This window comes from Monodelphis domestica, chromosome 1, assembly GCF_027887165.1.
Source record: "Monodelphis domestica isolate mMonDom1 chromosome 1, mMonDom1.pri, whole genome shotgun sequence".
NCBI classification, from domain to species: domain Eukaryota; kingdom Metazoa; phylum Chordata; class Mammalia; order Didelphimorphia; family Didelphidae; genus Monodelphis; species Monodelphis domestica.
This window is the reverse complement of record NC_077227.1, coordinates 473,524,053-473,538,019: the sequence shown is the minus strand read 5'-3', so window position 1 is coordinate 473,538,019 and position 13,967 is coordinate 473,524,053. Positions and strand designations below refer to the sequence as shown.

At 40.8% G+C, this 13,967-nt stretch overlaps 1 protein-coding gene across 11 annotated transcripts in view; it reads right to left on the bottom strand.

The window, feature by feature from the left end:
• The window catches only part of CCDC187 (coiled-coil domain containing 187), a 122,759-nt gene that overhangs the window by 101,154 nt on the left and 7,638 nt on the right, over positions 1 to 13,967 (bottom strand). For 6 of the 11 annotated variants that reach the window (XM_056812697.1, XM_007475319.3, XM_007475318.3 and 3 more), the window contains 3 exons: positions 5,509 to 5,685; positions 3,424 to 3,499; positions 261 to 304 (listed from right to left, as the gene is read on the bottom strand). The exons of 1 other annotated variant lie outside the window; for it this stretch is intronic. In XM_056812697.1, the coding sequence (XP_056668675.1) occupies positions 261 to 304; positions 3,424 to 3,466 (87 nt within the window). In that variant the 5' untranslated portion in view covers positions 3,467 to 3,499; positions 5,509 to 5,685. Of the gene's footprint in view, positions 1 to 260; positions 305 to 3,423; positions 3,500 to 5,508; positions 5,686 to 13,967 lie in introns of those variants that run through there. 4 more of the 11 variants (XM_056812699.1, XM_056812701.1, XM_056812702.1 and 1 more) reach the window with 1 other exon arrangement.

The window sequence follows — 13,967 nt, the reverse complement described above, 5'->3', positions numbered from 1 at the left end:
TTATCACTAAGCAGCTGAAGCTTATAATAGAGAGCTCCAAGGTCAGGATAGCATCAAGCAACCACCTCCCCAAGGGCTGCAGAGCCTCAGAGCCCCCAGCCAATCAACATCCCCCGAGTTGGGAAAGATCCAAATTGGCCGGATCCTCTGATTAGCTACTTCAGCACAAACCAGCCAAGCAAAGCCCCCAAAGCCTCATGCCAGAGAAAGACCCCAGGAGAGAGATCGAATTGCAAAATGGATCAAACAGAAGGACTTACCACATGCCTGGCTCTTTGAAGGCTGGCCCAGGCCAAGGACACATCTGGGGAAATGACATGCAGATGCTGAGAATTCCAGAGCACTACTAATGCCTGGGTACCTCAAAGCCAAGTCTCCCCTTGGGCGCCCTGAGCTGGGTTTTTGGAATGGATGGTGTAGCTTCTGAGGCATTCCTGGGCTGCTAAATCCCTCTTGGGGAGTGTTTGCCTTTTAAAAACACAAATCAGCACCTCCTTTCTTTGAACCTCCTTTTTTGAGCCGGATCTGATTTGTCAATGTGAGCTTTTTTCAAAAAGCACATCCATCAGATCTTTCCTTGGCTCAACAACTGACATAAAGATGCTGATCAAGATTTAAAGAAATTCAAATGGAGCAAAGCAGAAGGCAGATACAAATGTTAGAATAACATTATTCAATAATCAAGTAATTTGGGAGATATTAGAAAGGAAGAAGTTGGGGGGAGGGGGAGCAGATGGCTGAGTTTGAAGTGGTGATATAAGACAGAGATAAATGATGTCTGCCAGTGACTTTGGACTCCTAGGGAAAGAATCACTGTAAGCAGAAGGATTACTACTCAGAGACACTCCAGATGTTTAGCAAATGAAGTCATAAGCTACTCTGGCCATATCTAACCCCTGGGCCCTGGATTTGTTTTCTTAAAGGGGAGGGGTGACTCAATGGATTGAAAGCCACACCTGGGTTCAAATCTGCCCAAGACACTTCTTAGCTATGTGACCCTGGGAAAGTCACTTACCCCCCATTACCTAGCCTCACTGCTCTTCTGCCTTGGAACCAATGCACAGAATTGATTCTAAGATGGAAAATAAGGGTTTAAAAAACAAACTCCAAAAACCCCCTTACCTTCTATCTTAGAATTGATACTACCAGCTGTGTGACCCTGAGCAAGTCACTTAACCCCCATTGCCTAGCCCTTACCACTCTTCTGCCTTGGAGCCAATACACAGGATTGTCTCCAAGATGGAAGGTAAGAGTTTAAAAAAAAAAAGCATTGATACTAAAAAGGCAGAACAGTAAGGGCTAGACAATGGGGGTTAAGTGACTTGGCCAGGGTCACACAGTCAAGAAGTGTGAGGCCAAATTTGAACCCAGGATCTCCCCTCTCTCCAGGCCTGACTTTCTATCCAGTGAGCCACCTAGATCTCCTGAATAATCTTGTCTGACCAATGTAATAGTAATGTGCCCATGCTAGCCTCTTAAAGCCAATTTTCAACTTCTTTTAAACTCACCCTTATTTCTATAATTCTCCTATTGCACCAGATTGATATCTCTTATTTTTAGACAATTTCATCCACGATGAGTCTTGCCTGGCCTACTGAATAGGACATGGAGATAGGATACCTATCCAACTGGAAGGCCAACTAGTTATTTTTTGTGGGGGAGTCAAAATAGGATTAGCTGCTCCATCAGTGGCATCTAGCCTGTCTACATTGGAATTGGGATGGAATTAGCTTCTAAGGCACATTTCAGTTCTAAGATCCTGGAATCTGAATGTAAAAATTAGAAACTCCAAAACGGCCTGTCTTAGCTTTCTGTAGGTACTCTCTCAAACTAAGGTGTTAGCTAACCCAAACAACATGATCAAATGAATTCTTGACTGTCTAAAATTTTCAAAAATTCTTAAGGGTTTAGACATACTGTTGAACATGTGGCCCATTGTTAGACTGCAAAAACTTGAAATATCAGGTCTCCAATGTAAACTAAAAGAGTATTTCCTTTTGCAGATTTGTCGTTTGGTTTAATGGCAAAGGTCAATTTCCCCCTTGGAAAACAGCCTAGGTAGTCCTCCTCGGAAGAAATTAGTCTTAAGATTTGGAGCTGGAAGGGGTCCTTGGGGATCATCTAGTCTAACACTCTCGTTTTACAGATGAAACAATAGAATCCTATTGTGGTAGGCCAAGGGCACAGAGCAAGTAGCCATGGCCCCATGAAGGCAAAATGATTCCTTGACTGACAAGCTTATCTACACAGAATTCTTCCTATAGTCTGAATGTCATTGTTGGCTTCTCAGTGGCCAACATCTTCAGTCTGACCAGGAAGTCTGAAGAAGCTCCGTCAGATCATCAGTACAAGATTAGGTTGGGGTTACACGAGGCCTGAAGTCAGGATAAAATTGGGGTAAGGGATAAGAAACACATAAATATCACTTCCTGCCCCTGGACCCTTTCCATATAGTATAGCAGTATAGGCAGGAGTGTGCTAAAAGATGTTTAACAACTAGCTGGGCTCTCCCTACTGAAAACTTAAAAAGATTGAAATTTAATCTGCATCATTAACATTTTCTCCATCACTTTCTTAAGTCTAGAAAACTAACCAAACAATAAATCAAGCCCCGATTTATAGCCTTTGCCAGTTTCCAAGGTAAGTGCTCCCCCTGAAAACTGAACAATCATGGCTACAGACAGGACGTCAAAAACTCTCCTACAGACTTGGGAAAATCTTCCTTCTCTCAGGCCATTAAGAAAAAATAAATTCCCATAGGTGCTTCCCTGTGCCTGAGACCTACTCTTTGTTTCTACCCACCGAGTTCCTCCCCTCCAGGCAGGTTTAGCTGAAATGCCACCTCTTCCGGGAAGCTTTCCTCAAATGAAAGGAAGGAATCTTCCCTAAGTGAATTTGAGCCCTCCTTCCTCAAATTTTCCTAGAGCACTTTGTCTAAACCTCTCCTTTTACCTCTAGCATGTTCTGCTTTGTATCCATACCTAATTGCATGCATGTTGTACATTCCCTAGCCAACTCTAAGCTGCTTGGCACCAGTGAATCTCTGGCAAGGACTGTGCTACTTGTTTGTTCAATGAAAACACATACATCCCCATCCCCATTCCCAAAGAACTGGTCCTTCTCCAACCAGCCCCATCTTCCCCCTCCAATTGGTTCTTTGGCTTCCTGGTCTGCAATTCAAGCATTGCTTCCTAAGAAAAGGAGGAGGAGACATTGCTGCTGGAAGAAGACTCTTCCAACAGACAAGGTGGGGAGGCCCTGTGCAGTGGGGTGAGGTGGAAGTGGGGGAGAAGAAAAGCGCTGCCTGCAGCATTTGGAAATTGGTGATTTGATCACCTGTTGTGCCCTCATTCTGGTCTTGCTCTGCCCCATCCCCAACCATTTCTCCATCCACTACCAAGTGTCTAGAGCCAAATCACTCACCAGCGAAAAGATCTGATGAGGAGGAAGTGGCAGCCGAATCCATCTAGGGGTTCCCCTCGGAGGCTGAGAGAGTCGTCTGAAAGTACAAAGCAGCCACAGCCAAACCAGCGTCCTTCTTGGCCTGGCCGTTAGTTAGGCTGGGGCTGTTGCTGGAGGAACCCAGGCATCCCCGCCCAGCTCCGCCCCCAAACCAACCAGCCTAAAGGGAGGGGAGAGATGGGGTGCGGTTCTCTCCATCCGGGTCCTTTTGTCTGGCTCACCTGCTTCACCTGGTGGGCGCTGCCCCAGCAGCTCCGCCCCACACTGAGGCCTTTGTAGAAGAAAGAAAGAAAACCCCCCAATACTCCTCCTCTTCCCCTCCTCCAGCCTCCCCCTCAAAAAAGGGAGCGAGAGAACACTGGGACTCTTATCTGATGCCTCAGGTGGGCAGAGTTTTCCTGCCCTGATTGGATCTGACCAGATGGATGGGAGGAGTTCAAAGAACTGGGAGGAACCTTGGAGGTCATGTAGTCAAATATCGTGGCTGATGTATGATGTATATAGCACTATCCAATAAATTGTTACATATAATCATAGAATTCGGGCCAAAAAAGTACCAGAGAGGTCACCTAGTTTAACACTCTCCATTTTACAGATGAAGAAACTGAGACCCAGGTGGGTGACTTCAGCACCCCAAGTTAACTAAATAAAGGATTAGGATCCAAAGCCAGGTCTTTTCCCACTATAGCATGAGTCATCCTGCCTGTTACCTCAAAATCTGTCAAGGAGTTCAGTGACAGATATCTGCTCTTAAAGGCAATTCTATACTGCATTTGGGGCTAGCTTTTTGGGCATGGCTGGAGTTCTATTTACAATATCCCTTTGGAAAAAAGAAGGTGTTTCTGTACTCTTCAAAGGATCTTCCACACCAGGGAAACACAATCATCTCCCTGAACGTGAAGGAGAGCTAGGAATCTGAGATCCCAAGTGACCCACCATGAGCTATCAGGTAAAATCAAAAATATCTTACAACCAAGCTGCTGCAGCCTAGAACTGACTTATATCCAATTCAAGGTAGCTGTGAATTCCTTACATTTCACTATTGCAGACCATAGGAGGAATGATCTTTCCACAGGAATTAAAAGAGAAGAGGGAGACTTGAAGAGGGCATGGTGAGAAAGATGAAAAAGTTTAGTGAATGAGTTGGAGGAGGTAAAACTCCAATTAGGGAATCAGTCCATTCTGTGAAGGTTTCAATTGAGATTAATTGTTTCTAATCTTACATTTAAAACTTGTTACCCCCAAACACTTTCCCTTTTCAGAATAGGAAATCCATTTTTGGAAACACCTGACTAGGGGAGCTTCTACTATTTCTGACCCAGAAGGACCATTCTAAAGAGAAATTATAACCTTCCTGCTCTCTATGGGAAAGATTTCAGCCCAGAACAATGGAAAACATACTGGATTTGGAGGCAGATCTGGCTTTGATCCCTAACTTCCTCTTATTACCTATATGACCCTGGAAAAGTCCAGATCTCAGTTTCCTCATCATCAATCAGCAAGCATTTATTAAGGACTGTGTGCACAAAACAGAGGATAGATAGAAAAAAAAATAATCCCTGCCCTCAAGAAGTTTATATTCTATCAGGAGAGACAATCTACATATGGCACAAGTGAAAATCTGAGAAGGGAAGGCATTAGTAGTTAGGGGGACCTTTCAGAAGGGAGGAGTTCTCATCTGAGTCTTGAAGGAAACCAAAAGGCAGAAGGGAGGAAGGGAAACATCCTAAGCTTGAGGGAAAGCCAATGGAAGGTATTGAGACAGGAGATGGAGTGTCATGTTTGAGGAACACCAAGTAGACCGGCATAGCTGGATTGCAAAATGTATGGAGAAGAGTGGAGTGTCAGAAGACTGGGAATGTAGGAAAAGGCCAGATCTATAACTAGATGACATCTAAGGTCCCTTTCACACTACCCCCAGAAAGGTTTGAACTAAGAGGCGTCAAACTCATTGAGGTTTCCCCAGAATCCACATCATTCTACGTGAGATCCAAGTGAATAGGTGTCAAAAGAACACCCAGAGTCAACATAATCTGGGTTCAATACCTGATCAAGAATTAGCACTGTTGGTGAAGGATGGTGTCTTGGATAATGACCCAGTCAAGGATAACTTCCACAAAGTCAGGCCCTCAGCAAAGTTACCAAGCTGTTAGTACTGCCATCTCCAATCTCCTCCTTTCTCCATTTCTCTTACTTTTCCTTCCACACTTCCCCCACCTTGTTCTTGGGGAATATACATATATATATAAAAAAAGAACAAAGACAAAACATTGAAAAATTAAGTTTGTAGGACTGATTCTAAGTGTATTCATTCTGGCTCTGGCTAGAAGGTTCTATCCCTGGCCCTGAATGACTCCATTCTGGGTCTGGGAAGCTAACCATAAAAAGAAGCAACAAAATTGACCTTTAAGGTCAATCTATTCTAAGAATCTGGGAAGGATCTGGTTGAGGAAGGAGTCTGTGGTTAGTAGTAAATGTTTTATTTCTACTTGTGACATCTCTAAATGTGATGGATTGTTAGCCCACATCTGACTTGAATTATTTAGAATAAAGCTTCTGTGCTATTCTTAGTGAAGATAGAGGCGTCTTCGTCATTCCTCAAAGACCAAGGTTTCCTTTCTGAAAATAGGTACTTTCTCGATGAGGTATTTCCTCATTTAAACTGGACAATCCCAAGGTTTTCAATTTGTTTCTTATCAGTATTGGATTCTGACTCTGCATCTTCCCCTTCAAAGTTGAGGATTGACCCCAACTTCGCTCTATTGAATTGGAAACAGGGATCCATAAAAGGCCTGGACATGGGTGGCTGTAGTGTGTTAGGGATGGGGGAGAAAACATGGACACGGCCACAGATGAGTGTGGGGAGAGAGAAGGATAAGAAGCTCACACATCTACAGCCAAAAGGGACCTTGGGGTTATTCAATCCAATCCCTTTATTTCATAGAAGGAGAAACTAAAGTCCAAAGATATGAAGAGGCTTGTCCAGTCATTCAGCAAACGTATGTAGGAAAAGAGAAGGAGGAAGAGGTAACTTCAGTAGTCTTAGCCACACTGACTGGGGAAGAGGGAGAAAGATGTTGAAGAAGCCCTGGTTACAGAGGAGGAGGATGACAGAGAAGATGAAGAAGAGGCTCTGTCCAGATATGACTGTGGGTGGAAGAAGAAGAGGAAGAGACCCTGGCCACAGATGAATATGGGTAGAATAAGAAGATAATGAAGTAGGAGAGAGGTTTTGATAGAAGGAGGAGGAATTGATGGCTGAGGCATGGCTACAGATTAATGGTATGCACCAAGATCGCAGAAAGTCTAGCTATGAAAGACTTTCTAAGTTATGTTCCTCAATGAATCCAAGATCTTCTTCCATACACCTCTGCTGCTGGGCAGTCATCTTTGGAAGGCAGCTGGAAAACTGCAACCTGTAAGTGAGTGTCAACACATAAAACCAAATCTATTTCCTAATTAGGACTAGAACCAAGGAATGATAAGTAAACAAGCCCTTCTTAGGCCTTTGCTGTGAGATATTGGGTAAAATTGACTTGAAATAAGTATATTTTTTTATGAGAGAGAGAGAGAGAGGACCCATATGTGCAAAAATATTCATAATAGCACTTTTATTATAGCAGAGAACTGGAATCAAAGGGAATTTCTATCAGTTGGGGACTGGCCAAACACATTTTGGCACATGAATATACTAGAATATTATTGTAACATTAGAAATCACAAAAGAGATGGTTTTAGAAGTACAGGAAGATTTGTATGTCACTGATGCAGAACAAAGTTAATAGAACCATAACAATTTAGATAGGTACAATGTTGTAAAGTAAAACAATTCTAGAAATACCTAAGAATGAATGAAATAGAATATTAATACAATATAAGAAATTATAAATATGAGTATAGGGTAGAGAAACTTGCAAAGACTTACATTTACTGAGGCAAATCAATGTAAAATATAGCCAAGAAAACAATACACAAAATGAATGTCTTAAGAACATTGATCAAGGCAATGATCATCAATGACTCCAGGGGGTTGATAAAGAATTCTGGCACAATTTAGACTTAAAGGGTGATATCATAAACCAATTAAGAGAGCATGGAATAGTTTACCTGTCAGATCTATGGATAAGGGAAGAAGATATGACAAGGAAAGAGATAGAAAACATTACAAGATGTAAAATGAATAATTTTATTATGTTAAATAGTGTTTGTACAAACAAAACCAGTGTAACTAAGATTAGAAAGAAACAACAAATTGGAGAAGATATTTTATCGCAAGTTTCACTGATAAAGGCCTCATTTCTCAGACATATAGAGAGACCTGAGTCAAATTTATAAAAATACAAGTCATTCCCTAGTTGACAAAAGGTCAAAGGATATGAACAGGCAGTTTTCAGATGAAAAAATCAAGGCTATCTATAATCCTATTTTTAAAATGTTCTAAATCACTATTGATTAGAGAAATGCAAATTAAAACAACTCTGAATACCATCTCATACCTATCAGATCGGCCAATATGACTATAAATAAAAGTGATAAATGTTGGAGGGAATGTGGCAAAATTGAGACACTACTCTATTGTTGATAGAGTTGTTTGTGAACTGATCCAATCATTCTAGAGAGCCATTTGGAACTCTGCCCAAAGGGAATATGTTTTGCATGCTCATACTTTTATAACCTAGATCAAATTGCTTACCATCTCAAGGAAGGGATAAGAAAAGAAGAGGAGACAACTTGGATTCTTTAATTTCATAAGTGGGAAAATAAGTTTTTAAAAAAAGAATCCTGGGTACATTCCTCCTAATAGAGAGTTCATAAACTGAAGACACAAATTGAAATATTCATTTGTGAACATAGCAAATATATGGATTTATTGGTTGACTACTTATTTGTTAAAAGGATTGTGGTTTTTCTTTTGTATGGGGACTTGAATGATTGGGTCATTATAAAAAGAAAGAAGAGAATCATTGAAACAATATTTTTTTAATTCATAAAAGAGCAATTGAAGAAAGTTCAGAAGGAAAAATACAAGTATGATAGCTCCAAAAGCAATATGTTGTATGTATTTATTTAATACCTTTTTGCAAAGCAAGCTAAAATAAGAGATTCATATTTTCACATAATATTTTTTGTTCTTTATACATGGATATATTTTTGTAGGGTTTACTAAAACTGTAATAAAAAATCTTAAATAATATATTTTTCCCTCGGCAGAATGGGATTGATGGAAACACAGATGAATAAAGGAGTGTTTTTTTTTTCCCTAAGAGGGGAAATGTCAGCATTTTTTCTTTGTTAGTCATGTCTTTTTCAGGAATGAGGGTTTTGAAATATTTAGCATCCCTCATTTTTCTAGCATAATGTGAAAGGGATGAGGGGAATATATGTGAATGACCCTGTTCGAAGACAATTTCATCAGGGAGGAGATGGAGCAGGAAGAAAGTGTCAGGTAGACACCATAATAAACCATGATAATAGAGGAACAAGGATGAAGCATTTTGCCCACCTCCTAAAAGAGAAGTGATTTACTCAAGGTACAAAATGGTACATACATTTTTAGACATGGCCAATGTAGTAATTCATTTTGTTTAGCTATGCAAATTTGTTCCAAGGACTTTGTTTTTATTTTCTTTTTTCAATGTATGTGGGAGAAGGAGAGAGGAAAAAGAAAGCAAATTTTTGTTAACTGAAAAAAATATAAAATAAAAAAGAGAAAAAACAGTAGATTAGAAAATAAACAAAATTTTGAGGAAGTAAATCAGGAGGGGCAGCTATGTGGTTTGGTGGATAGAGTGCCAGACCCAGAGACAGAACACTTCCTACCTGTGTGATCCGGAGCAAATTACTTGACTCCAATTGCCTAGCCCTTTCTGTCTTGGAATTGTGAAGAGGGAATTACCTTCCCTTTGTTTTCTTTGATGTAATCAATCATTGACCTTTGATGTAATCAGTCAGGAACTTGAAGATCCTTTACCATTGATGTGCAAGTACAGATACACCCTCAGAGACAGGAAACCAGATACACCCTCAGAGACAGGAAACTGATCCCACAGGCACTGCCCTGCTGGGTGGTGCCAGACAAATTAAGGAACTATGATTGGTTCCTGAGATGTGATGTGGGAGAGCTAGTGGGTGGAGAAAATGGCTAATAAAGGCCTGACCAGAGGTCTGAAGACACATTCTTGCATTGGTGACCCTCTTGCTGGAGACACTACTATTGCTAGTGACTCTTGCTGAAGAGACTCTCACAGACTTCTGAATGGAGATTGGACCTGAAGGAGCCTTTGTCAATGATGAGCTTCATTCCATTAGAACAGCAATTAGGGTATTTAGCTAAATTGCTCTCTACCTCTTTCCTACATTTCCTTCTCTTTACTATCTTTGATGTAATAAAGCTACTAACAGCCTCATAATTTAGTTTTAATTATTACAATTTGGCTTTAATTATTCCAGACCAGTATTTAGTATCAATTCTAACACAGAAAGTGAGGGGTTTAAAAGAGAAAAAAAAAGCACAAAATACATTTATTATGGAATTATCAACTACAATAGATGTGTCTATTCTCAGCAATACAATGATCCAGGACACTTGAGGAACAAAGAATGCTATCTTCCTTCAGAGAAAGAACTGTTGAAGATGGAATATAGGTGAAAACATGCTATTTTTCACTTGTTTATTTAGGGTTTTTTGGGGGGGTTTGTTTTCATATGATTATTCACTTACAAAACTCAATAATATAGGAAGCAAATAAGGCCTGAGGAGATGGCCTGGACCCTTGTCATCATGCAGAGGACCACCTCAAGAGAAAGGCTACTGCCCAGATGCTGGTGGCCTGGTCAAAGATGTCAATGTTCCATCCTTGGTATCATTTTTTGTCAAATAGTCTTTTACTATGTCCCTGCTTATTTTGAATTTTAACTCCCTTTTAGCCATTTTTGTTCTTTTCTTTCCAGGTCAGAAATCATTCTCTTTTGTAAGGAAAACAGAAGCAAAATAGGAATTGAATAACTTTGTCTTCTCTAAATCCAATATTAGGGTACAGCTGGTGGCTCAGTGGATTGAGAGCCAGGCCTAGAAACAGAGGTCCTAGGTTCAAATCTGGCCTCAGGCACTTCCCAGTTGCATGACCGTGGGCAAGTCACTTGAACCCCCATTGCCTAGCCCTTACCACTCTTCTGCCACAGAGAGATTATGCATGAGATGAAATCACCATTCAGGATGATGACTGAGACATATTGGTAAATGGATTAAAAAATACAAATAACTGCTCAAGGATGAAAAAATGGACAAATTAGGAATTCAAAATGGAATTTTGTACTCCAAGACGGAAGGTAAGGGCTTAAAAAATAAACAAACAAATAAATAGATAAATAAATAAATTCAATATTATCATTCTCCCATCTACCCTGAGCAGTGATCCCAGACCTATCTGATCTTCTTTTCCCTAATATCTACCTATCTATCTATCCATCTCTATATCTATTTAAAATAAATCAACTTTTTTCTTATTCATAGAATAACCTGAAGCTAGTGAGAAAAGCTTAGCTTTAGCATTCCTGAAATTAATTCTTATATAATTATGCCACTTCAGTTTTATTACTGGTCCTTGCTTTCATTTTCCATAGTAGTATACCAAACTCCTCTTTTTTTTCCTCTTAACCCTTACCACATCTGTCTTAGTAACAATTCTAAGACAGAAGAGTGGCAAGGGCTAGGCAATCTGAGTTAAGTGGCTTGTCCAGGGTCACATAATTAGGGCAGTGTCTGAGGTCAAACTTGAACCCAAGCCCTTCCATCTCTAGGCCTGGTACTTTATCCACTGGGCTACCCAGCTGTCCCTACTCATGTATTTTTTAAAATAATATTTTATTTTTTCCTCTGTTACATGTAAAAAACAATTTTTAGCATTCGTTTTTTGAAGTTTTGAGTTCCAAATTCTCTCCCTTTTTCTGAACCCTTTGATATCTGGAGAGAGAAGCATCATTTTGTAGTTACTTGAGTGTTGGTCTCAGAATCAGGAAGATCTGTGTTTGACTCTTGCCTCTGACATATGATATCTATATGGTTCTAGACAAGAATATCTAAGCCTCTTTCCTCATCTGGAAAACAAGGGACTTGGACTACCTGGTAGCTAAGGTCTGTTCCAGTTCTAAAATCTATGATTCTATGTTCTTCCTAACCTGAAGTGTCTGTCAAACTAGGACCAGATTTCCTCTCCTTTGTTACAAATTCCAAGATGGAATGGTCGTTCCATTTTAGTAAATGTTTAGTAGAGGCTTGGTAAATATTTGAATGACTGGCTTTTTGTAGTGCTGCTTCTATTGGTCTGCTGCTTTTCCAGCAGTGCTCTTTTCAAAAGTTAGAAGAATGGGATGTGGTGAGTGTGAAGGAGTGAAAGTAAACCTCACACCATGGAGCTGTGTGTGTGTGTGTGTGTGTGTGTGTGTGTAGGTGGGGTGGGGTGGAGTGCTTTGGAATCATGAGAAATCTCCTAGAAGATAAACCAGGCTGGAAGCATAGGGCAATGAGTGCCAGCAAAGGATTTTCCTCTTCTCTCCAGATAATTATTCATAGTCCAGGAATGAAATTGGAATCCGGGACCCTCCATTCTATAGTTAGAGCCAAACTCATATCCTCAGAGAATTTTGGAGAAAAAGATCAAATGATCCTATAAGCTTTCTCACACCTTGTTTCTAGTCAGTTCAAGGAAAATGATTTCCCAGGGGCAAGGGATCTAGAAAGGGGGGCTGTGTAAGAAAGATTAGGTATAGATTAGATATGACACCGGCTCTAGGAAATAATGGTCAATAGTAGAGTAAGACTTATATTACCTCTATCTCTAAGGTACCAGATCAAAACCATAACTAACACCTGGCGCTATCAGGACTCTACAATGTGGGGAAGGAAGAATCTTACCCTAAATATGTGCCTTTCTAAATGTCAGCATGCTGGGGGAAGAAGGGCACCTATTTCCCTTCCTTGCAAAGCTCTTTTCACCCTCATGCCTTGCTTCTTGGACCTTACTTCCATATGACTACAGCAAACTTCCTGTGCACCATCTGGATTGGGGAGTGAGGGGTATAAACAACACAAGACGCCCAACATCATCAGAGCTGGTAGTACGTGTGAGCCCTGGAAATGTCCCAGGATCACTGAATCTTCTATTTCTCTATGTCCTGCCCTTTTCAACTGTTTGTTCTAGGTACCAAAATTCCAAGTTATGACTGAAGACCCAAGACTGACCAGTTTCAGGTCTTTGTCCTAACTCCTGCTCAATCAGGAACATCTGGCTCTTAAACTGGAATGGTGGATGAACATCCCCAAAATAAGGCTCTGGGACTGAATTTCAATCTGTTCCCCACATTACTCCGTCTTAATCACTGGTTCCCTGTTATGGGGCTTCCAGGGGAGACCCAGGGCACATGGCCCCTTCTCCAGCTACTACTTTAACAAGCAGCCTCACCTCCATATGGAAAGCAGTTAGTTAGATCATTGAGGTGAAAAGAATGATGTCCAATCCCAGAGGCGAGTGTGGCCCAGGCATAAAAGTGTCTCCTTCTTTAGGAAAAAGGCCAAGACGTAACTGTAATGTAGACAGACCATTTACTGCCCTGAGGAAGTCATAGCAAGGGAGGCAAAATGAGGTCTAATGGGCAAATAATCCAATGTTTTCCTCAGTTTCCACTTCTAAGCTAGGTTTATGTGCTCTGAGTAGCTTCCCTTACGCTTTTCTCTTCTGGCTTTAGTCTTTGGCATGCTCTGTTTTCTCAAGTATTGTCCCTGTACAAAGTGTCACTATGATCTTGCCCGAAGGCAGATTTGTCTGGGGCTGGGGCTAGCGGGTAAGCGACCCTTGTCACTGTAAGCAGTTAGGTGAACAACAATGAATCCTGCAGTTTATTACTTGAGAGGTGGCAAATTTATCATTTATAAATGTATGAAACAGGGGCAGCACACTAGTCTTTGGATACTCACTGGGAAAGATCACAATGGGCAGTGGAAAATGGCAGCAATCACACTTTATTAAACACAAAGAGGATGGGGACAAAAGCCCATAAATGCAGAGACAAGCAGTGAAAAAGCAGGGAGGGAAACTGAGGCAAAGGTGCAGATGGTGAGAGAGTCAGAATGCATGGAGAAGAAGAGAGGAGGCAGAGAGTATCCCTCACATAACCACAGTTTGAGCAATGGGCCACATGGACCAGATAGAAAGGAAAGTACAGTGAGGGAGGGCAAGAATGAGTTTGGGCCTTGTTTTTATAGGGTTTTTTTAGGGAAATAGATCAACTTCTATTTGTGTCATTAACATTGTCCCAATCATCTCAAAGCTATCAGTAAATTTTCAAACACATCTCAAGGGTTTCAGCATCTTTTTTTTTTTAAACCCTCACCTTCTGCCTTAGAATCAATATTGGATATTGGTTCCCAGGCAGAAGAACAGAAAGGACTAGGCAATGGGGGATAAGTGACTTGCCCAGGGTCATAGCTAATAAGTGTTATGTATAAA